This window comes from Garra rufa, chromosome 1 (genome assembly GCF_049309525.1).
Source record: "Garra rufa chromosome 1, GarRuf1.0, whole genome shotgun sequence".
Classification (NCBI taxonomy): domain Eukaryota; kingdom Metazoa; phylum Chordata; class Actinopteri; order Cypriniformes; family Cyprinidae; genus Garra; species Garra rufa.
In genome coordinates this window covers 15,784,573-15,809,766 of record NC_133361.1, presented here as the reverse complement: position 1 = coordinate 15,809,766, position 25,194 = coordinate 15,784,573, and the positions used below count along the sequence as shown (strand labels likewise).

The 25,194-nt window shown below is 41.5% G+C and overlaps 2 protein-coding genes across 2 annotated transcripts in view; both read left to right on the top strand.

Moving 5' to 3' along the window:
* Window positions 1-25,194, top strand: part of LOC141290255 (interferon-induced very large GTPase 1-like) — a 453,394-nt gene that overhangs the window by 239,370 nt on the left and 188,830 nt on the right. The gene's annotated exons all lie outside the window — the stretch shown is intronic.
* Window positions 5,722-24,977, top strand: LOC141343416 (tripartite motif-containing protein 16-like). The gene is made up of 7 exons (XM_073848018.1): window positions 5,722-6,333; window positions 7,014-7,061; window positions 23,206-23,253; window positions 23,550-23,783; window positions 23,870-24,026; window positions 24,123-24,182; window positions 24,411-24,977. Exons 1-7 carry the CDS (start codon window positions 5,722-5,724, stop codon window positions 24,938-24,940), a joined length of 1,689 nt encoding a protein of 562 aa, XP_073704119.1. The 3' UTR covers window positions 24,941-24,977.

Below are 25,194 nucleotides of genomic sequence, written 5' to 3'. Positions count from 1 at the left end.
CTGAAAAAGTTTTTAAAATCAAAATGAAATACTGATCATCTCATTTTTAAAAGTTTAAGAAATAAAGTCACACAACAACTTAGAAAGGCTAGAGCAAATTACTTCCTCAATGTTATTAGTGAAGCAAAAGGAAACTCTAAAAAGTTATGGAAGAGCATTGACAAATTACTTGGAAGGGAAAAATCAGCAAATAAACATTTAAAACTCATGGTGGATGGTTGTATCCAGGATGATGATCAGATTATTGCGGAATGTTTTAATGATTATTTTATAAATTCGGTACGAGAAATGAGTTTAAGTTCACCAAAAATTCAACTCACACAAGCTCTAACCTGTAATGATTCTGCTTTTAAGTTTTTCTTAATCAACACAGCAAAAGTTGAAAATGTAATTTCACTTTTATCTAATAGTAAAGCTAAAGATATATATATGGTTGTGATACAGCTTTTCTCAAACAACACAAGACATCTATTATGATACCTCTAGTGATGATTATAAACAAGTCCTTTATTGTCACCCCTGTAAACTGAAACTGCATGTTGCTACTTCCTTGAGGAGATTAAAACTAGCTTTGATCAAGGAGGAGTGGTGGGAGCAGTTTTCTTAGATTTACGCAAAGCCTTTGATACAGTTAACCATGAGGTACTGATACATAAATTGGCCAAATACAACATTTCCACAAATGTCCAAAATTGGATAAAATCATACTTGACAAATCGAAAACAATGTGTGCAAATAAATGGCACATTGTCTACGTCTCTTGTCTCTACTATGGGAGTACCACAGGGGTCAATTCTAGGGCCACTTTTGTTTTGCTTATATATTAATGACCTGCCTTCGGTCTGCAAGGGCATAAATATTGTTATGTATGCTGATGACACAGTATTATATACCCATGGGAGAGATGCAACAGACGTAGCCAAAAAATTATCAAGTGTCATGAGCAAGGTTAGTGACTGGTTACATGACTCATGTCTCACATTAAATGTGGAAAAAACTGTAAATATGTTTTTTACAAACCAGTTTATACTTAAAACTTATCCGGAAATTTTAGTAAACGGCCAACTTATAAAACATGTAGATAAATTTAAATATTTGGGGGTAACTCTAGATTCCACACTTAGTTTTAACCCTTTAGGCAGTACGGTCCCACATATGGGATTCTAATTTCTGTGCCCCTGGGAGTACGGTCCCACATATGGGATTTAGAACGTTCGGTGACGTCACGCAACTGACAAATTCAAACTGCGCTTTGGCGCGCTGGCTGGCGCTGAGCCAGAGAAGGACGAGCTCTACACTTGTCATACAATCACAACTATGCAGTGTTTTTAACCACATAACGCTTATTTTAGGTTTCAGACATTTAAATACACATAAGTACTAGTAAAACGAGACATTAAGAGTTTGTAAAATACACACATAGGTCTATGGAAGCAGCAAATAACCATCTATTCAAATATAATTTGCCAGTGTGTTTTATTTCTATCACATACACATAGGCAAAGTAACTAAAAGGTTCACTCTATTCCTCTTCTAGTTCACCAGCCACTTACTTGCATGTATTTCGGGAGAAACGGATGAATGTACGTGATGTAAACGCGGCTGACAGGACTCTCTGAACTGCAGCGCGAACAAACATGGCCGCGCCCATCTCACGTTTCAAATCACGATCCAGATCATTTACATAGGGTTTTAAACGACGAATCATACTAATTCACACATATTTGTGAATCGGAATATTAGATAGTTCATGGCATGGTAAGCAAGTGTGTTAGTATTCTGGATAAAAAAGGAAAAACGAAATTAAAGCGATCTATCTGTCATACAGTGTTATTGTGGCTGTGTTGTGTCAAGTGACAAGCATGACGCGTCGCCATGGAAACAATAAGGACGAACGTTCTAAAATAACGGTCGCTTAAAAAAAACTCACTCTCGGGGGTCCACTAGAATATTTTAAACTCACCACTGAAAGGGTTAAAGGTCATGTTAAGAAATTGTGTAACAAATTGAAATTTAATTTAGTAAATTTTAGATATATAAGAAACTCTCTCACCACTGGAGCATCCAGTACTTATTTAAATGCAATGATCATCCCCTACTTTTTGTACTGCATTACATCCTGGTCTCAGGCATGTAAAACAGTCATACAACCTTTAGAATCTTTGTATAAAAACTGCCTCAAGATCCATGATAAAAAAAAACGCGATATTATCATCACTGTCAAATACTCGTCAAATATGATATACTTAGTTTTGATAATTTAATAAAGCACTCAAATGTGTCTTTACTACATAAAATCATATATAGTGCTACTGCTCCCCCTTTGAAAAAGTTTGTGAAACTCTGCTCCGAAAAAACAGTGCGAACAACTAGAAGTGTCACAAGGGGGGAGTGTAGCTTCCCACAATGTAAAACTCAATTTGGGAGTTCATCTTTCTCATGTGTAGCCATGAGGCAGTGGAATACCCTTCCCACGGAATATATCTTGTGCACAGATTCTCACACTTTCTCATGCCTGACAAAGAGTTGGTTGCTAAGTAAGCAAGTTTGCACACATCTTTGAGATAGTATACCTGTCTGTGTGTGTGTGTGTGGGGGGGGGGGGGGGTGTAGGTGTGTGCTTAAGATGCTACTGAACTGTTTAAGTGTGTCTGCTGGAGAGAGGGGAGACAGAGAGTAAATGGGTTGATGGACTTCTTGGTTTTGTTTTTTGCAAACCTGTTTGTTTGTAATCTCAGTGGACATCATTTTATCCATAATTTTGTGAAATTTCAAATTTATTTAAAATTGTTATTTTTAAAATTTGTTATACCTGCCCAGGGACTACAGGTGGAAATTAGCAATTGTTGCTGTAACCTGGCCCAAGACATATTTTCTTGTTTAACAAGTTTAATGTTTATTTGTGCATTGTCCCTGTTTCAAATAAATAATTTCCATTCCATTCCATAATAAGTACTAGTATCTAATTAATAAGTACTAGAATCTAATTAATAAGTACTAGAATCTAATTAATAAGTACTAGAATCTAATTAATAAGTACTAGAATCTAATTAATAAGTACTAGTATCTATTTTTGTGTTTTGGCACTGTGAGCAGGTGCCAGGTCGTGCTGAAAAATGAAATCTTCATCTCCATAAAGCTTTTCAGCAGATGGAAGCATGAAGTGCTCCAAAATCTCCTGATAGCTAGCTGCATTGACCCTGTCCTTGATAAAACACAGTGGACCAACACCAGCAGCTGACATGGCACCACAGACCATCACTGACTGTGGGTACTTGACACTGGACTTTGCATTTTGGCATTTCCCTCTCCCCAGTCTTCCTCCAGACTCTGGCACCTTGATTTCCGAATGACATGCAAAATTTGCTTTCATCCGAAAAAAGTACTTTGGACCACTGTGTTTTATCAAGGGCAGGGTCAATGCAGCTAGCTATCAGGAGATTTTGGAGCACTTCATGCTTCCATCTGCTGAAAAGCTTTATGGAGATGAAGATTTCATTTTTCAGCACGACCTGGTACCTGCTCACAGTGCCAAAACCAATGGTATATGGTTTACTGACCATGGTATTACTGTGCTCAATTGGCCTGCCAACTCTCCTGACCTGAACCCCATAGAGAATCTGTGGGATATTGTGAAGAGAAAGTTGAGAGACGCAAGACCCAACACTCTGGATGAGCTTAAGGCCGCTATCGAAGCATCCTGGGCCTCCATAACACCTCAGCAGTGCCACAGGCTGATTGCCTCCATGCCACGCCGCATTGAAGCAGTCATTTCTGCAAAAGGATTCCCGACCAAGTATTGAGTGCATAACTGAACATAATTATTTGAAGGTTGACTTTTTTTGTATTAAAAACACTTTTCTTTTATTGGTCGGATGAAATATGCTAATTTTTTGAGATAGGAATTTTGGGTTTTCATGAGCTGTATGCCTAAATCATCAATATTAAAACAATAAAAGGCTTGGATTACTTCAGTTGTGTGTAATGAATCTAAAATATATGAAAGTCTAATGTTTATCAGTACATTACAGAAAATAATGAACTTTATCACAATATGCAAATTTTTTTATTAGGACCTGTATTATGTTCGTATCTACCTGCAATTTATATTATAGTTAATAGCAACCTGTATATTGTGTTCATCTATTTGTACATTCTAATTGTAGTTAATTATCATCTGTAAATTATGCTCACAGTACTTCATCTGTAAATATTATCCATAGTTTCTCCCTGTACATATTCCCTATAAGTGCACTTATAACTTATCCTGCACTTGCTGAAGAGCTGAAGAGCTAAAGGCCACTATCAGAGCAACCTGGGCTCTCATAACACCTGAGCAGTGCCACAGACTGATCGACTCGATTGCTGCAGTAATTCAGGCAAAAGGAGCCCCAACTAAGTATTGAGTGCTGTACATGCTCATACTTTTCAGTTGGCCAAGATTTCTAAAAATCCTTTCTTTGTATTGGTCTAATAATATTCTAATTTTCTGAGATACTGAATTTGATCAAAATTAAAAGAAATAAACACTTGAAATATATCAGTCTGTGTGGAATGAATGTATACATTATAAAAGTTTCACTTCTTGAATGGAATTAGTGAAAAAAAATCAACTTTTTGAAGATATTCTAATTATATGACCAGCACCTGTAGTTTTTTATACATTTTATGTTTAGTATTTTTTTTTTATGATCTCAGAACACTCAGAGAACAAGACAGATGTGTTGACTTCATTCCAGCTTTCATTTACTATGTAGTCACATTAAAAAAAATGCTAAAACTTTTTCACTGGAAATGAAAACATTTTCCTCAGAAACAAAATGTCAGTAGAAACAATGGTCACTATGCTTATGACGTTTTGATGGCTTGGGTGTTTGTTCCAAGGAAATTATTTGATTTTGTTTGCCTGCAGCACTGGAACATTCTTTAATCTTTTCCGGATTCCATCAAACCACATTCCTAACCCATCAGAAAGTACAGTGCTTTTGGCTCTAGTAGAAATTAATTTGGTTGATTTAACTCTAGGACAGTGGTTCACAACTCCAGTCCTCGAGGCCTACTGCTCCGCAAATTTTGTATGTTTCTGAGTCTGACACACTCAGTTCAGTTCATGGATCTTTCGTCTAATGAGCTGATGATCAGAATCAAGTGCCTTAAATGAGGGAGACATGCAAAGTGTGCAGAGCAGTGGGCCCCTAGGACTGGAGTTAAGAAACACTGCTCTAGGAGACACGATTATATTTCCAGATAGTATTTGTTAGTGTTGGAAAGGTTTAGATCCTATAGAAGTGATGTTGTAATTTATTGAAATCATGTTATGAGTTGGTTGGTCATTTCATAGTGCTATTAGAATATGGAAATCAGTAAAGGTGCATTCTGCAGAAAAAAACTAATTAAGTTAATCATCATTAGAATTTTTAGTAATATATTGGCTACCTTTAAGATACTGTACTACTTCGCATACTTTACAAATAAATATAATGTGTGCCTGTTTAAATGGTACCACAGTGAATGCTTTTGTACCTTTTTTTGACAATCTGTATACCGCCGCGCCTATCACTAAAAACACTGCAGTACCCTTACAGTAAGTCACACGTTATAGAAACACCTGTTTTTCAAGAATGTAATCAAGAGGATATATAAACCCTCCCGTAAGGAGGAAATGAACGTTTGAGCTGCAGTGAGTATTGCGTCTCTGTCTGTGTGTTCATATACAGTGAAATGGCAGAAGACAATATTTCAGTGGATCAGAATCAGTTCAAATGTCCAGTGTGTCTGGATCTGCTGACGGATCCAGTGATGATTCCCTGTGGACACAATTACTGTAAGAAATGCATCACAGACACATGGGATCAGGATGATCAGAAGGGAATCTACAGATGTCCTGTATGCAAACAGTCCTTCACACCAAGACCTGGTTTAGGTAAGAACATGGTGGTTGCTGAAATGGTGGAGAAACTGAAGATGAAGCTCCAAGCTGCTCCTCTTCCTGCTACTCCTGCTGATCCTCCTGCTTCTGCTCCCACTGGATCTGGAGATGTTCAGTGCGACTCCTGCAATGAAATTAAACAGAAAGCAGTGAAATCCTGTCTGGAGTGTCGAAGCTCTTACTGTCAAACTCATCTTGAACAGCATGAGAATCTCTTCAGAGGTAAAAAACACAATCTGACTGACCCCACTGGACGACTGCAGGAGATGATGTGCCCTCAACATGGTAAAATGCTGGAGATTTATTGCCGTACTGACCAGAGGTGTATCTGTATGATGTGTTTGGTGGATGAACACAAAAATCATGACACTGTATCAACTGCAGCAGAAAGGACAGAGAAACAGGTAAGTTTCCCAGGCAAATTCAAGGACACTTGATTAAAAAACAGATTGACTAATGCAGTTCCTGAATTATCAGCAGAAACTAATTTAGCTCATTGTAGTGCCATCTGTTGGGTTTCTGTGTACTTGTATGAGTAGGGGAAGATATTCAGGATCATCTTTGAAGTTTATTGTTTTAACAGTGTAAAAGAAGAAAGTCATAACAAGCAGTTATCAGTGCTCTTAGACTAGTTAGGACAATAACTGCATTCTGAGAAAACCTGAACCTCAGGTTTTTGTGTTTTCTGCAGAAACATTTGGGTGAGACGCAGATCAAGCTTAACCAGAAAATCCAGAAGAAAGAGAAAGAGATTCAGGAGCTGAGGGAGGCTGTGGCGTCCCATAAGGTGAGATAAAAAATGAGATGCAAATGAAAGAAAACTTATTTACAAACCTTCTCATTATTTGTTAAATTTTGTAGGGTAAAAAAAATTAACAAATAGTTATTGCCTTACTTACCCATTTGATCGAATGCATTGATAATTACAAACATTTTTTGTATTACAAGTTTTCTAAAATGTTAGCTTTAAATATGCGAATGAGGTATTATTTAACTATCAGGGTTATAGGACAGAATGAAGTATTCATGAGCTGATTGTGATGTTTAACAGCGCTCTGCACAGACAGCAGTTGAGGACAGTGAGAGGACCTTCACTGAACTCATCCGCTCCATTGAGAAACATTGCACTGAGGTGAAGCAGCTGATCAGAGATCAGGAAAGAGCTGCAGTGAGTCGAGCTGAAATAAAACTGCAGCGACTGGAGAAGGAGATCAATGAGATGAAGAAGAGAAACGATGAACTGAAGCAGCTTTCAGAAACACAGGATCATGTTCATTTCCTCCAGGTAACAGATCTTCTCAAACACAGAACTACAACAAGATTTTGTGATTACATATAATCTTTGTTTGTGTTTTTGTGTTTGTAGATTTTGTCATTGGCCTCAGTCTCTCTCTCTGGATCTACCGACGGCTACACTGTCAGCTCTCTTCTCTCTTTTGATGCTGTAATGAAATCAGTTTTTCAACTCAGAGACAAACTGCAGCAGTTCTGCAGAGAGGAGACACAAAAGTTAACTGAAACAGGTAGATTTATAGGGAGTCATTTATTTTCATTCATTAAATAATAATTACCTTAATTTCCTTTTGAAATGTGAAATGTGTTTGTGTTTGTAGTGAAAACTATCCAGGTCATTATTGCCCCCGAATATGAGACAAGAGAGGAGTTTCTACAATGTGAGTTACTCTGAAAAACACACGCGAACACTGACAGTCACAGATATGCAACATGATGATCTTACTAACCTATTAACAATTTGTTTTTAACAGCATTTTTACAATATTTTACAGTTAAATTACAGTCTCCATTTAACAAACTTTAGCACATAAAATATGTGACATGTGAAAGGCCCCTTGCTCTATGGCTTCAGATATTTAAAGAAAGAAAAAAAAGATTCAACATGCGTGCAACTTAAAACTTATAGCATATAGCATGCTTGTCTTGTTAGTATTTGTTTACATAGTGGCGATTTGCCTTTTTTTGGTTTACTGTGCAACACAAACTTACCAATTTGGGGTGATTTGAAGCTATTACATTTACAAATCAGTTGTCCAGAACTGATGACTGCAAGTAAACACTGTGGTTTTATCAAAAAATGGTATTGTCAATGCCTTCTGGAATACTGTCACAGTTCTGTCTGTTTTGTTATTGGTTTTTCCCATTTGTCCTCCCCCTGTCATTTTGTCATCATTTGGTTTAGCCCTTCGTCGTTGTGATTCCCTGCACCTGTCCTTGTAATTGTTAGTCATCTGTGTCACCTGTGTTTGATGATTAGTTTGTCTTTAAGAGTCTGTCCTCTGTCGGTCTTCGTTTAATGTTAACGTTATTTGACGTGTGTGTAAGCCTTCTGTGTTCCTGCCTGTTCCTACATTGTTCATCTTGGAGAATTATATTAAATATATTGTTAATTGTTAATATCGTCTCGTCCTGCACACACCCCTAACAAATACATTCTCCTAAACCTTTATTAACCTTATTAAAAATTAAACTAATTTATTATGTTAATGATGAAACGCATACTTCATTATTTTGATGCAGTTTATTATGTGTTTATTTTCATCAGATTTCCATTCATTCACTTTGGATCCAAATACAGTGAACTTACATCTCTACCTGTCTAAGAACAACACAGTGATCACTTCCAACGGCAGTAAATACAGTTATCCTAATCATCCAGACAGATTTGATAATTATTTCCAGGCATTGTGTAGGGAGATTGCAACTGGACTCTGTTACTGGGAGGTGGAGTGGAGCGGTGGTGGGGTGTATATATCACTTTCATATAAGAGCATATGGAGGAAGGGAAACAGTTATGAGTGTAGTTTTGGACGTAATAATCAGTCCTGGAGATTGTACTGCTGTAACTCCAGTTGCTCATTCTGGCACAATAACATTACAACTAATCTCCCTGTGGTGTCCAGCCGTAGAATAGGAGTGTATGTGGATCACAGTGCAGGAACTTTGTCTTTTTTAAGTGTCTCTGACACAATAAATCTCATCCACAGAGTCCAGACCACATTCACTCAGCCGCTCTATCCTGGGATTGGTTTAGGGAAAAAGGCAACAGCAAAACTGTGTCGTTTAACAATGTAAACAATTTTGGCATGTCACATGTATTAATGTTGTAAGACATCAGTAATAGTGAGCTGATATAAAATCACTTAATTTCTAATTATATTAATATTATAACAGTTTTGTCAATTTAATCATGTTTGTGATGTATGAGTATAAGAAGCGATAAATGTTATTGATGTGTGTGTTTTTGTTTTTGATTTTTCTTTAATGAAACATTTGATTGCATTTTTGTCAACTTTAAAATCTGGGTGTCATGTTGCCTTAATGAAAGGTATGTTGTACTAATATACAGTATTTATATTTTTATATTTTATATGCTGTTTAGTGTAGCACTGCAACACATTTAGTGGATTTTTATCGGAATATATAATCTCCTATTACATGCGGTTCAAATTATTCAATAATATATATATATATATATATATATATATATATATATATATATATATATATATATATAAACTTTGTTCTCCTCTCTTTCTTGATCTTCCCTTTCTAGCCTCTACTCATCTAACAGCACCTAATATATGGTATTTTTGGCTGTTGATCTGCCTCCTTAGGATGAATCACTTGTTGTATTCCCAATTTGTAAGTCGCTTTGGATAAAAGCGTCTGCTAAATGAATAAATGTAAATGTAAATTCACTAACCAATAATTCAAAAGAAAACCAAGACAGATGTTTTGATTCAGTTTAGCTCATATCTTCTGTTGCACCACCAGGAGGCGCTATCCGATGTATTCTACATATTAAGCAAAACCACAACAGTAACCTGTGTGTCCTGATATTAATTTAACTGCAGTTCATGAATAAACGTTTTTTGATAACCAGTTTATGAACCAAAAAAGTACAATAGCCACAATTAAATTAATAAACACTGGGAGACAGAACGGACTGTGTGTGTGGCGCTGTACTATCCCTTTAAGTAAAAAAAAGGGCTTGTACTTTGTGTGCCATTTGTTTATAGAGGCATGCAGTTTAATGTTTATGCAGAAATGTGAGATGCAGTCTAGGCCTACTGTAGGTTGTTTAAGGTCTTGTTAACAAAGATAATTTTGATGTTCATAACCTTCACAAAGCAATAGCTGTGAAATGGTTATGTGTATGTATACATAAAGACTTTACTTCTGTGGTGTCCAGTCTTGATCCTAGATGGCCACAGTTCTGCAAAGTTTAGTACCAACACCAATTAAACACACCTGCATTCAGGATCACCAAAAACTGCAGGTTTGCGTAAGGTTGGAGTTTAACTCTATGAAGTTGAATCACAAAACACTCAAGACTTTAAACTTTAATCAAGGATGGAATCAGTAAATGCAGTCCACAGAACAGCCAGGGGCAAATTAAGCAATTGCTTCGCATCAACAAAATGATCAAGGGTGGGGAACTTTTGTAAGTGAGATACCTTTGAAGTGCCATTGTCATAAATCTTTACATCATTTGACCATGGTTGTAAATCTTGCTTTTTCTTTTTAGGTGGAAAAAACCCTGCAGTTACATGGTGTTTCAACATTTTCCTAGAGGATTGTTTTTCAAAGATTAATATAATTTCCATCAATAGTCCGCATTTAGTGGGCACCCTTAAATCTCCATGTGACACAAAGTATTGTAAGAAGTGGTGGGATTGTTCAATGAATCACAGAAAGTAATGTGCAGATAAGTATAATGATTTCCACAAACCAAAGACTCAGTCCTTCATGAAATGACAAGATTTCAGTAATATTAGTAAAATATTCACACTGGACCCCAAATTTAAAATTTTAATATGCCAGGAAACTGTTTTCCAATTTTTTTTTATTTATTTTTTTTGCCAATTTGTATGAAGTCCTAGATCTTCAGAAGCGTTGGTATTAGTGAAGTGCTGCAGTCTTTGCGGGGTTGAATAATTTCGATTGCAACTGTATAACATATCTTATTAATTTCCCACACAGAAAATATTTTCTGGCCCAGCTCTGGGCCACACAATTACATTTCCCTCGGCCCAAGAACCGCAAAGAATGACGGCCTCGAAGTGGTCCAAAACTGGATTAAAGACGAGGGCCACACATGGGCATAACCAGCCCGAATATCAGCCAGTTAATCACCCTAAACCGGCCCTGAGCTGGGTCAAAACAGGTTTTAATATTGGTACCAATTCTCAAACCAGAAAACCAAATCTGAGCCACACCTGAGCCTTATATAACCCAGACCCAATACAGAATCTTAATACTTGATATTATTGCATTGTGTATTACTATGATCACTATTATTCATTTTCTAAAATGTTTTGGTAATGTACACACAAACTATGCCAATAAAGTACATTAAATAGAAAATCAGCCTTTATATCCACAAATCATGTAACTTTTTAATAAAAAAACATATTGCATTGAAAATATTTCTTATTTATAAAGAACAAATCAACCAGAGTATATAAAGTATACAGTCTATGAGAGAAACGTAACAGACACACATAATAATCACAAGAATTTATTGCAGAAATGTCACAGAGCAGCACTACTGTAACTTGTCCAAATGACGTTTTTTTTCTTTTCTTTTGAGGCGCGGTCAATCAGAGTAATGATGGCGAACTTAACGAGCAATTTCCACCAAATTCGGTGAGATCACAAGCCGTTCAAATGAAGCAAAAAATAAAACAATCTTACGAATCATGGAGCTTGGATAAAGTCATGTAAAGTCATGCCTTTTATCGTTTTCCCTGTTTGTTATTTCAAAGTCCTGTCACCAAAGCGTGGACAACTACACAGAGAGTAACTGAAACAATGCAGTTTAACTCGATCGTCGGAGTACAAGCACAATGATTTGTGTAGATGATGCAGTTACACAATAGACGTCTTTTTTCAAGTAAATTGTGAGTGTTTATGTTAGTATTATTATAAGCACAATGATAGATAGGAGTTCATTCAAAAAGAAAAGATATTTCACAAAATTTCACCTGTAGTAAATCAGTCTTGTAACTACAAACACACTACAGCCTTTAAAACATGAAAAAAAAAAACTTTTGGTGAATTATAGTAATTGTTTTCTAAAAAATTATTATGCACAGTATGTACAATAATTGTGATATTGGCAAAAATTCACCTGTAGTAAGTCAGTTTTGTAACTACAAATATACTACAGCCTTTAAAACATGAAAAAACCCTTTTGGTGAATTATAGTAATTGTTTTCTAGGAATAATTATGTACAGTATGTACAGTAAGGAAGATATTCACAAATTAACCTGTAGTAAGTCAGTCTTGAAATTACAAACATACTACAGCCTTTAAAACATCAAAAAAACCTTTTGGTGAATTATAATAATTGTTTTCTAAAAATTATTATGTACAATATGTACAGTAAGGGAGATATTGGCAAAAATTCACCTGTAGTAAGTCAGTCTTTTAACTACAAACATACTACAGACTTTAGAAAACAAGAAAAAAAAAACCTTTTGGTGAATTATAGTAACATTTTCATAAACATATTTGTGTACTGTTTGTACAGTAAGGGTGATGCTGTCAAAATGTCATCCGTAGAAAGTCAGTCTTGTTACTACAAACGTACTACAAGTTCTGGACCGTGAAAAAAACCCTTTTGATAAATTACAGTAATTATTTTCTAATATAATTATGTACTGTATGTACAGTAAAGAGGATATTGGCAAAATTGGACCTGTAAGTTAGCCTTTTAAGCACAAACGTACTACAACCTTTAAAACATGAAAAAACTGGACTTGTACAGTGAGATAAATTTGCAGACGGTCCCTAAATCAGCCTAAGCGAATATCCAGCCAATATCAAACCTAAAACTAACTTTACCTCGGTCAATGTTGAAGTTCACAACGTAGAGGTGTGCCCGGTTTCGCTTACAAAAGCAAATTGCAAGCACTTTCCACAGTTAACATATTACACCCACTGAGAAATGTCCTGCTCCAGTCGTGCTTACGAAACAGTTTCTTGTCGATGAGCCTCTTTAACCGTTTCATGCTCAGACTCTAATTGATAGGGTAAAATCGAGGCCATCTTATGTATTGACAGGTCTCCACAGCTGTCATTCAGTTATGGCAATGGGCGTTTCGTTTTTGCGCTGTAGCGGTAGACCAATTATAAAGGACTGCACCATCTGACCAATCACAGCAGTGAGGGCTCACGGAAAGAAGGGTTTGAGAGACTGATTCTTCGAACTGCTTCACACGAGTCGTTTACTAATCATTTAGAAACGGGGTAAAATTAAATCTATTTTTGGAGAAAACTAAAGTGTTTTTTGAACTTGCATACATGTAAACCTGTTTAAGAGACTCATAAAACAATATTAGCTACCTTTAAAATGGCATAATAGGGGCACTTTAAAGTTTAAGCAAACAATGATATTCTAAGGAATCGTGTGCTTCTTATTTTATAGCAATGGTTTGGCAATGCCTCTGTGTATAAGGCAAGTTTTAAGAAGAAATGATTGATTTAGTCAGTGTGGAAGAACTTGACTGGTCTGTATAAAGCCAAGTCCCAATCCCAGTTGAACACCTCTGCTGTGACTTTAAATGCAGACCTTGAGACAAAAACTCATTGCCAAACACCAATGACATGTACATATGGGTAAAATCATTTTAGACACTAAACTGTTGCAACAGAGATGGAAATACATTTTTTTTAATGCAGTAAGTATGTTTCCATCTGTGTTGCCACAGTTTTGGAAGTGGCTTTTTCCGTTCTAAAGAAGGGGGTGTCCCAATACTTTCATCCCATGTAGTGTATAAACAAGTCATTGGTGTTTGGTGATGAGTTTTTGTCTCAAGGTCTGCAGTTGGGATTAGGATTTGGCTTTATGCAGACCAGTCAAGTTCTTCCACACTGACTGAATCAATCATTTCTCTATGAACATTGCCTTATACACAGAGGCTTTGTTATGTTAGAATAGAAAAGGCTCCTATCCTATAACTGTTGCTATAAAATTACAAGCACACAATTCCCTAGAATATTATTATATACTTAAACATTGTGATTTGATGGGTAACAAGCTAGGAGCACTCTCTTAAAAGACACCTGTCCACAGAAGTCCAAACTCTCCACCATGGCCAAGACCAAAGAGCTCTGTTGTTATTCTGTCTCACTGTTAAAATAAACCTATCATTAAAATTATAGACTGATCTTTTTTTTTTTGCCAGTGGGTAAACGTACAACTGGATATCTACATAGAAGGTATATGGCATAGGAAAGTGCAAAAAATCTCCAGAAATGGTTTTACAGGTCCATTTACAACCCTAGGATTTGTCCCTAGAATGAAATGCTCTGTTATTACCTTATTTGGAAAGTTCATGGATGATAATGATGAGCTCTGCGTTGATTGGCTGTTTCACAGAGCGGCTTATTCAGTAGCTCGCACATCAAGGAAAATGTATGTTTAATCAGCGAGCCGCTATTATTCAGGTCATTGAAACTGCAGTTTTGAATCCACTATTATTGTACTTTCACTATTGCGATCACATGTGTTCTGTGTAATGTTATACTGCAGCGACAGTACTTACCACACAAGTTCAGATGCATGTTAGTGATGCTCAGGATCTGTAAATCATTAGCCATCATCAGTGCAGTCATCTCTCTGTTTATGTGGTAAGTGAAATCTTATGTACTGCAATGTAACAGGCTACCGCTAGCATTAAGCTAACCATGTCCCTTCAGTGGCTCGCCATATTTTATTAGATCACCTTATTTGTTTTCCTTGCCTTTCTGGTACAGGCACCAAGCCATCCCTGTACTTAACATCCCCCACACAAGCTGGAACATAACATTTATTCCCGTGATCTGCCATTTTTGCTAATGCCCTGGCTTTGTTTTTTCACAATAGCCTACCTGCAGAACGTCTGATGATTGGGCGATGCAAATGTTGGGGGTGTAACTATTAACGATTGCGGCTATTGCGTAACAGTCGGTGTTATGTTGGAATTGACCTGTTTTTCAGTGGTCTTTTGCAAACACCAGATTAATATAAGAAGGAGAAAATGGTGGTTTTTGAGACTCATGGTATTTCATGTCCGTGTACTGAACTGTTATTATTCAACTATGCCAAGGTAAATACAGTTCCCTTCCGGGAACTCGAGCCGCGTCAGGAACGCTATGGGGAACGCCATTGGCGGGCCGCACTCTGAACTGTGTATAACAACCAATGAAATGACGGGAGTGACGTCACAGGCGCGGTGACGTCATCGACCGGGAAGTATAAAACGCGTGCGTTTGAAGCCGGCGGCAGCTTTTGTCATTCAGCGAGAGCGCTCTGTGTCTGTGTCTGTCTCGGTCATACTGCTGTTTTTTCGTGCCAGTTTGCACGGCTTTTATTTGAGTAGTATGACCTTTAAAATGCAACCATGGGGGAAAGAAGTGTTACGAAACTAGGCGGTACAAGCAGCCACATAGATAGTGTGTTCCTTCCTGCCAATGCTTCATTGTTGGTGGGGATACACACAGTCTATGTGTGGTCTGCTTGAGTGTAGAGCACGCACAGTCAGCCCTCGAAAAGGCTGACTGCCCACAGTGTGAGCGTAAAAATCTCCACTGCGGGTGCTCCACAGAAGGCTCTCTTCGAGGAGGGAGCCTTCGCCAGCGTTTCTCGCGGGTCTGGCCCCGCTTCCGCCGAGGCGGAGCGGTTGCTGCACTCGCTGAGATCGCGGCTCGATCTATTAGAGGGACTGGAGACGGGTGTTTTAAAAATACCCTATCTCCTCTCCTATCTGATGGATCGGTAAACCTTTTTTCTGGATGAGGAAGCCCGCAATGCGGTTACTTCCCTCCAGGAAAGGTTTTCAACGCTTTCCATATCTTCCTCCAAGGAGGTTGATGTAAGGTGCGTTGTCAAAAGTATTTAACCGCCCCCCCTGATCGCCTCAGTATGATGAGCTGGTGGTTGTGCTGACTGTGCATTAGCTAAATAAGATATGAGCCGCAGAAAAGCAAACGTTTTGCTTCCTGCGGACTAAGTCAGCACTTCCAAACGGAGCTTTCTGTCCTTCCCGATCTACATTGAGTTTTAGATCTGGGAAAAACTAGAAAGTAAAGATGACGCCGCGGGTTGAACAGACGCTATCAGCCTCTGTTCCCCGGTCTAGGCATCATTTCTGAAGGCTCCGTCTTTGCTCTTCAGGCCGCCTAATAAAACTTCAGGCTTGATGAGCAAATGAACACGTGTCGGGGTTCCTGACGGGAAAGATTTAAACCCCAGCCGTGTACCAGCTCTCCACATCAGAGGCGCAGAAACAGAGCGATGCCGCCCGCGTTCCTCCGGCTATGCCTAGAGGACCCGGAAAGCAACGCTCTAAGTCGGGGGCTTCCAAGAAAAAGAAGAGGTTCGACCTGAGGGTCGTCCTCCTATCCAGGAAGTCCTCGCCTAAACGGCCCTGACGGTTGTGGCTCAGGGCCGTTGAGGGCAGCCCCTCGCGAGGGGGTTTGCACCGTACCTCCGGGTGCGGGTTTCAGACCCCTTCGTGGCCCTCAGGAGATGAGTCAGCTAACCCTGCCAGTGTTACAGGGCGCGGCTATCTCCCGCGAACATCCTCTAGCTGTTCCGCCCGGAAACGTAGCGGCCCTGGAGAGTTCGCAGCCCCCGCGGGGGTCTCTCGAAGAGCTAGTTCAGGAGCTTCCTGCCAGCTTGCTGTTACAGGTCTCCGAGTTAGTTCCTCGAGTAAATCCAGACACCAGTCTCGAGAGGCTGGTACCCTAAGTAAACTCTCTGGCAGCGTGGAAACTACTGCCAAATGTTTCAAAGTGGGTCCTGCGTACTGTAGAGAAAGGTTACACTATTCAGTTCGGCGCCAAGCCGACACCTTTCAGCGGGGTAAACCCCGAGCAGGGTCTGGAACAGGAAGTCAGTACAGGAAGTTTCTCAGGCTCGCTTTCAGGGGCAAAGCTCACCAATACAGAGTACTTCCTTTCGGCCTAGCTCTCACCCGAACTTTCACGAAGTGTGTGGATGCTGCTCTGGCTCCTCCGTGATTCCAGGACATCCGCATACTCGACTGGTCGATTCTGGCCAGCTCAGAATAATTAGCGGCTCAACATCGAGGTGTTGTTCTCGCTCTCATGAAAGAATTGGGGTTGAGACTCAACACCAAGAAGGGTGTGATTTCTAAAAATCACTTATCTAGGTGTAGTCTGGGATTCGACCACGATGCAGGCACGAATGTCACCTGCTCGGTTCGAGTCGATCCTTACTGCAGTAAATGCGGTCAAGCTAGGCCCGTCACCCACTGTCTACAGTCCCAAGTACTGTTAGGTCTTATGGCAGCCGCTTCCAACGTGATACCTTTTGGACTGCTGCTTATGAGACCACTTCAGTGGTGGCTCAAACCAGGCGGTTCTCCCCGAGGGGAAACCCATTTCGCAAGATCAAGGTCACGCGGCGCTGCCTACGTGCCTTGGCCATGTGGAAGAAACCCTGGTTTCTCTCTCAGGGTCCGGTTCTGGGAGCTCCTCGTCGCCGCGTCATGCTAGCGACGGACGCATCCCTCACCGGATGGGGAGGCGGTCATGAGTGGCCGCTCAACCCAAGGCCTGTGGAGCAATTCCATCTCTCCTGGCACACAAATCGCCTAGAGATGCTAGCCGTGTTCCACGCCCTGAAGTGTTTCCTTCCAAAAGGTATCCGCTCACGCCCCTTATATAAGCTGGCGTACCGGATTCTCCTATGGTCTTAAGGAAAGACTTCTCTCCCTGAGAGCAGTCCAGTATCTCTGGACGTGGGAGCAGACGTCCTGCCAGGCAGGGGCTGAGGCCCGGGGAATGGATGCTTCACCCAGAGGTGGTGAAGCAGATCTGGAGAACATTTGGCCAGGCACAGGTGGACCTGTTTGCGACTCAAGAGACATCGCACTGTCCCCTCTGGTACTCTCTAGTTCCTCCAGCTCCACTGGGGCTGGATGCCATGGCACAGACGTGGCCGAGGCTGCGTCTGTACGCCTTTCCCCTGATCGCTCTGCTCCCGGGAGTTCTGGAACGGGTCCGTCGGTTTCAAGTGCGGCTGCTACTAGTAGCCCCGTACTGGCCGGCACGAGTATGGTTCTCGGACCTGGTATCTCTCCTAGACGGCTCTCCGTGGGAGATTCCCGTCAGGAGGGACCTCCTGTCTCAGGCTGGGGGCGCAATATGCCACCCCCACCCAGAGAAGTGGAGGTTATGGGTGTGGCCCCTGAGGGGGCACAACTCATAGGAGCGAGTCTCTCAACCGAGGTTGCTGAGACCTTTCTCCAATCCAGAGCTCCCTCTACGAGGAAACTGTATGGCCTTAAGTGGAACTTATTCACGAGATGGTGCCGCGAGCACCACCTGGACCCAGTCAACTGCCCGGTCGGTACAGTTCTGGAGTTCCTATAGTCTCGCCTTTCCGCAGGGCTAGCTCACTCCACCCTGAGGGTTACGTGGCGGCTATAAACGCCTTCCACGCCCCTCTAGGTGGCCTCTCAGTGGGCAAGTACCCCCTGGTCACACGTTTCCTCCACGGTCGGGAGATCGAGGCTTCATCAGGAAGTAATGAAGCATGGAGACTCAGAAGTTGGGACCTCTGGCGACTCGATAGATATCGCAAGGTTCTCTCTGGTTCTCCTTAGTGCCTCCAGGTCCGCCCGGACTGGACGCCATAGTACAGACGTGGCTGAGGCTGCGTCTGTACACATTCTCCCGATCACTGTGCACCCTGGAGTTCTGGAAAGAGCATGCCGGCATCGTCACGGCTAGTCCAACCGTGGCCTTGGACCTTCCCTCTCAAGCTGGGGGCGCGGCCTGCTACCCCCACATGGAGAGGTGGAAAGTTATGAGTATGGCCCCTGGGGGGGGCGCAACTCATAGACTAGGGTCTCTCAACCGAGGTTGTTGAGACCCTGCTCCTATCCAGAGCTCCCTTCACGAGGAAACCTTAAGTGACTGTTTGCTTCATGGTGTCACGAACACCATCTAGACCAAGTTACTGCCCGTTGGTACAGTACTGAGTCCTCGCAAACCCACAAAACCAGCTCACTCCATCCTGAGGGTGTTCGTGGCGGCTTATTGGCCTACCACGCCCCTCGTGGTGGCTCGTCGGTATGGTTTCCTCGGTGGTGCACTCAGGTTGAGACCCTGAGGGGTCTCAAGCCTCTATTACCTCCATTCCTGGAGTGCGACCAATGGGAAGTATATCTGTCCAGTATGCGCACTGGGCACATACGGCTACAAAGAAAGCATGTGGCACGTTCAGAGCTATCAGTAGATGGATCACAGATGCCATTCCTACTACTTCCAAGTCCTCTGGTCTCCCAGCTCCATGGGGAGCCAAGACTTACTCCTTCTGAGGCTGCCTGCCTCCAAAAGCTCTGACAGCAGGTGTCCCCCTCCAGGACATCTGCAATGCTGCGGGTTGGTCCTCGCCCCTGACAATTGGTCCTCGCCCCTGACATCCGTCAGGTACTATGAGCTTGACCTCAGAGCCGCTCCAGGCTCGGCTGTACTCTCGGCCTAGTGCGCTAGGCCTAGAGGGTTAGCCACCTCCCTAGCCAGGAGGAGACTTCTCAAGGCGCATTCTTTCTGCGGAAAGAAGAGAAGTCGTTTTCGCCACGACGCTCCTCGTGTGCCCGAGGGCCGAGGAGTGTCCCTGCATCCTCGCGAGCCTGAGGGCCGAGGAGCAGACCTAAAAGCCTCTTGTCCGTGTAATGCTAGACAAAGGCTCATACTCTCGCGTCCCGGTATGCTTACCAGGCCGAGCTTCCGGTCCCTCTTGTTCTGGTTACCCCCAGACAAAGGACTAAGACTCCTCGTGAGCCCGAGGGCCGAGGAGTACCTCTCGCACTGGCTGGCGAACCAGGCAGAGGTCACGGTTCTCGTGTGCCTGAGGGCCGAGAACTGCACAGCCCTCTTGTCCGCGGAATGCTAGACAATGGCTTAATTCTCCTCGTGTTCTGACGCAGGATGCTATCAGACCGAGTGTACTCCGGTCCCTCTGGTTTCTGGCTTTCCCCAGACCAAGGACTAAGACTCCTCGTCTGCCTTCACAGAAGGCCGAGGAGTGCCTCATGCACTGGCTGGCTACCAGGCGGAGGCCCCTACTGTCTTCCCCGTGAGCCCGAGGGCCGGGGATTGCAGTGCCCTCTTGTCCGCGTAATGCTAGACAATGGCTTATTCCCTCGCGTCCTGGCGGAGCTCCAGGCCGAGCCTTGGATCCCTCTTGTTCTGGCTGAACCCCCAGACAAAGGATCACCCTCTCCTCGTGTGCCCGAGGGCCGAGGAGCCTTGAGGTCAAGCTCACCGTCCTCGTGGGTCTGCGGACCGAGGACTTCCCACACCATCTGTCCGCCGAGTGCTAGACAGTGGTCATTCGGTCCCTCTTGCTCTGGCTAACTCCCAGACAAAGGACTAAGACTCTGCGTGTGCCTGAGGGCCGCGGAGTACCTCTCGTTCTGGCTGGCGACCAGACAGAGGAAGACCTCCATTCCTCGTGTGCCTGCGGGCCGAGGAGCACTCTTGGGGTCGAGTGCACTGTCCTTGTGGGTCTGCGGACCGAGGACTACCTAACACCATCTGTCCGCCGAGTGCTAGACAGTGGTCGTTGCAGTCCCTCTTGTTCTGGCCACTCCCAGACAAAGGACTAAGACTCCTCGTGTGCCCGAGGGCCGAGGAGCACCTCTCGCTCTGGTTGGAGACCAGACAGAGGTAGAACCCCATTCCCCGTGTGCCTGCGGGCCGGGGAGCACTCTTGAGGTCGAGTGCATTGTCCTCCTGGACCAAGGACTACCTACACCATCTGTCCGCCGAGTGCTAGACAGTGGTCATTCGGTCCCTCTTGTTCTGGCTAACCCCCAGACAAAGGACTAAGACTCTGCGTGTGCCTGAGGGCCGCGGAGTACCTCTCGTTCTGGCTGGCGACCAGACAGAGGAAGACTACCATTCCTCGTGTGCCCGAGGGCCGAGGACTACAGGGCCTTCTTGTCCGCGGAATGCTAGACAAGGGCTCTTTCCTTTCCACCCTGGTTGAGCAGACACTCGCAGGGCTCGGAAATTATGGGGGCGTTGGTAGTCTCGTTCCCCATAGCGTTCCTGACGCGGCTCGAGTTCCCGGAAGGGAACGTCTCGGGTTACGTATGTAACCTTAGTTCCCTGAGGGAACGAGACGCCGCGTCTCGGACCATAATTCCCGCACCCTGCGGCGCTCGCTTCATTCCTAAAAAGAGCTGCCGCCGGCTTCAAACGCACGCGTTTTATACTTCCCGGTCGATGACGTCACCGCGCCTGTGACGTCACTCCCGTCATTTCATTGGTTGTTATACACAGTTCAGAGTGCGGCCCGCCAATGGCGTTCCCCATAGCGTTCCTGACGCGGCGTCTCGTTCCCTCAGGGAACTAAGGTTACATACGTAACCCGAGACGTTTTCCATTCTATGGCACATTTAAAATATGCATGCATGTATTTGTTTTAAATCAGCTGTAAAATACTAATAACAAAAATAATGACAGAAGATGCACAGGAAAAATTCTCAGGAAACCAGGTTGCATACTTTTCTAAACCCTTAGATGTTCCAAATAAAAAATAATGATTATAATAATAATGATTAATAATAATAATAGATCTGCTTACCTTTTGTTTTAAGTTTGGATGATGCAGTGTTTTCAATGACAGCTTTTTCACTTTTGAGGCACAACTAAAAACATTATGTTGACATTTGATCCTATGACTTAATTTTTAACCAAATGTGTTTTTGAAATGTTGCAGAAGTTATTGCCATTTCCTTTATGGGCTTATAAAAAGACATTAGGTCATATAGTTTTTTAAATAAAAAATGATTTGTAATGATCTCAGAACACTCAGAGGACAAGACATATGTGTTGACTTCATTCTAGCTTTAATTTATTATGTAGTCACATAAAAAAATAATGCTGGAATACTGGTTTCACTGGAAATGAAAACATTTTCTTTAGAAACTTAATGTCAGTAGAAACAATGATGTTAATTACCTTTTGATGGGTTGGGTGTTTGTTCCAAAGAATTGATTTGATGTTGCTTGCCTGAATCACTGGATCATTCTTTAACCTTTTCCAGATCTCATCAAACCACATTCCTTAACCTATCACAAAGTACAGTGCTCTCGCTAGTAGTAGAAATTAATTTGGTTGATTTAACCCTAGGAGAGACGATTATATTTCGAAATAATGCTTGTTGGTGTTGAAACGGTTTAGGTCTTATAGAAGTGAAGTTGTAATTTATTGAAATCTGTATCATGCGGTGAGTTTGTTGGTAATTTCATAGTTGGTAATTTTCCTGCAGAAAAATATATTTAAGTTATTCATGATTAAAATTTTTACTAATGTATAGGCCTCTAGGATACTGTGCTAATGTGCATTCTGTAGAAATAAATATAAGGTGTACCTGTTTAAAGGTGACAGTTTTTGTAATTTTTTTGACAATCCATAAACTGCCACACCTTTATTATTAAAAACACTACAGCACCCTTACAGTAAGTCACACCCAATAGAAACACCTGTTTCTCAAGAATGTAATCAAGAGGATATATAAACCCTCCTGTATAAAGAGAAAGTTGCAGTGAGTATCGTCTCTCTGTGTGTTCATATATAGCGAAATGGCAGAAGGCAATATTTCAATGAATCAGAATAAGTTCACTGGATCTGGAGATGTTCACTGTGACTCCTGCTCTGAAGTTAAACAGAAAGCAGTGAAATCGTGTCTTGAGTGTCGGAGCTCTTACTGTCAAACTCATCTTGAACAGCATGAGAATCTCTTCAGAGGTAAAAAACACAATCTGACTGACCCCACTGGACGCCTGCAGGACATGATCTGCCCTCAACATCAGAAAGTGGTGGAAATTTACTGTCGTACTGACCAGAGGTGCATCTGCATGATGTGTTTGGTGGATGAGCACAAAAATCATGACACTGTATCAACTGGAGCAGCGAGGACAGAAAAACAGGTAAGTTTCCCAGGCAATGGAAATCTAAATTATCATATTCAAAGACACTTGATTAAACAAACAGATTGACTAATGCAGTTCCTGAATTATCAGCAGAAACGTGATTTAGCTCATTGTAGTGCCATCTGAGGTTTATTGTTTTAACAGTGTAAAAGAAGAAAGGCATAGCAAGCAGTGCTCTTAGACTAGTTAGGACAATAACTGCATTCTGAGAAAACCTGAACCTCAGATTTTTGTGTTTCCTGCAGAAACATTTGGGGGAGACGAAGATCAAACTTAACCAGAAAATCCAGAAGAAAGAGAAAGAGATTCAGGAGCTGAGGGAGGCTGTGGCGTCCCATAAGGTGAGATAAAAATGAGATGCAAATGAAAGAAAACTTATTTACAAACCCTGTCATCATATAGATGTATAGGCTTTTAAGGTGCTGCAGGTGAATAGGGTAAAAAAAACAAACAAATAGTTATTGCCTTACTTACCCATTTGATCGACTGCATTGATAATTACAAACATTTTTTGTATTACAAGTTTTCTAAAATGTTAACTTTAAATATGCAAATTAGGTATTATTTAAATATCTATTCTACCAGGGTTTTAGGACAGAATGAAGTATTCATGAACTGATTGTGATGTGTTTAACAGCGCTCTGCACAGACAGCAGTGGAGGACAGTGAGAGGACCTTCACTGAACTCATCCGCTCCATTGAGAAACGTCGCTTTGAGGTGAAGCAGCTGATCAGAGATCAGGAAAAAGCTGCAGTGAGTCGAGCCAAAATAAAACTGCAGCGACTGGAGAAGGAGATCAATGAGATGCGGAGGAGAGACACTGAGCTGAAGCAGCTTTCAGAAACACAGGATCATGTTCATTTCCTTCAGGTAACGCAAATCTGCTCAAACACAGGACTGACTCAACAAGCTTTTGTAATTACATAGAGTCTGTTTTTGTGTTTCTGTGTCTGTAGAGTTTGTCGTCTGCCTCAGTCTCTCTCTCTGGATCTACAGACGGCTACACTGTCAGTTCCCAACTATCTTTTGATGATGTTATGAAATCAGTCTCTCAACTCAGAGACAAACTGCAGGAGTTCTGCAAAGAGGAGACACAAAAGATAACTGAAACAGGTACCTTTCTAGGGAGTAATTTATTCTCATTCATTATATGAATTAACTTTTCTTTTAAAGGTGAATTAATCTACAGATGTGTTTTGGTGTTTGTAGTGAAAACCATCCAGGTCATTATCGCTCCTGAATATGAGACCAGAAAGGAATTCTTACGATGTGAGTGACTCTGAAAAACACACAAACACAGACAGTCATTAAGAGATGTGCATAATTAAACATGATGATCTTACTAAAGCGGTTGCTAAAGTAGAGACTGGACTCATGTTGAAGCAGTGAATCTTTATGGACCTTTATTAATCTTACTAAAATATTCAACATATTTCTGTTAAAGATGAAAGTCATACTTTATTATTTAGATGCAGTTTATGTGTTTATTTTCATCAGATTTCCATCCATTCACTTTGGATTCAAACACGGTCCATTTATCTGTCAATCTGTCTGAGGACAACACAGTGATCAATTCCATCAGCGCTAAAAACAGATATCCTGATCATCCAGACAGATTTGATTATTGGTATCAGGCGTTGTGTAAGGAGATTGTGACTGGACGCTGTTACTGGGAGGTTGAGTGGAGCGGTGAACACGTGTATATATCACTTTCATATAAGAGCATCGGGAGGAAGGGGAACGGTAATCAGTGTAGATTTGGACGTAATGATCAGTCCTGGAGATTGAATTGCTGTGACTCCAGTTGGTCATTCTGGTACAATAACATTGAGACTAAGCTTCCTGTAGTGTCCAGCCGTAGAATAGGAGTGTATGTGGATCACAGTGCAGGGATTTTGTCTTTTTTAAGTGTCTCAGACACAATAAATCTCATCCACAGAGTCCAGACCACATTCACTCAGCCGCTCTATCCTGGGATTGCTTTAGGTCAAAACACGACAGCAAAACTGTCACGTCCAACAGTGTAAACAATATAAGCACTGTAACCATTCGAAGAGGGTGCACCATCTCACTAGAGAACAGTGATAATGAACCAGGTAAAATAGAAATTTATTTTAAGGATTTGCTTATCCAATGAACTAAAAAAAAAAAAAAAAACTGGGGAAAAAATAAATAAATAAAAAGATTGTCGCAGACAGACACCGGACGAGACCGAAGACGGACAGTCGGATGGAAAATTCAGAGCATCAGAAAATCCTCTTGAATGGTTTTATTCTGAATT

Bases quoted from the DNA above. Each gene is read 5' to 3' on its own strand.
- LOC141343416 (XM_073848018.1), top strand. From the start codon at position 5,722: ATGGCAGAAGACAATATTTCAGTGGATCAGAATCAGTTCAAATGTCCA. The intron at 7,062-23,205 runs GTGAAGCAGCTG...AAAATCCAGAAG, and splicing joins TTGAGAAACATTGCACTGAG to AAAGAGAAAGAGATTCAGGA. The intron at 24,183-24,410 runs GTGAGTGACTCT...TATTTTCATCAG, and splicing joins CAGAAAGGAATTCTTACGAT to ATTTCCATCCATTCACTTTG.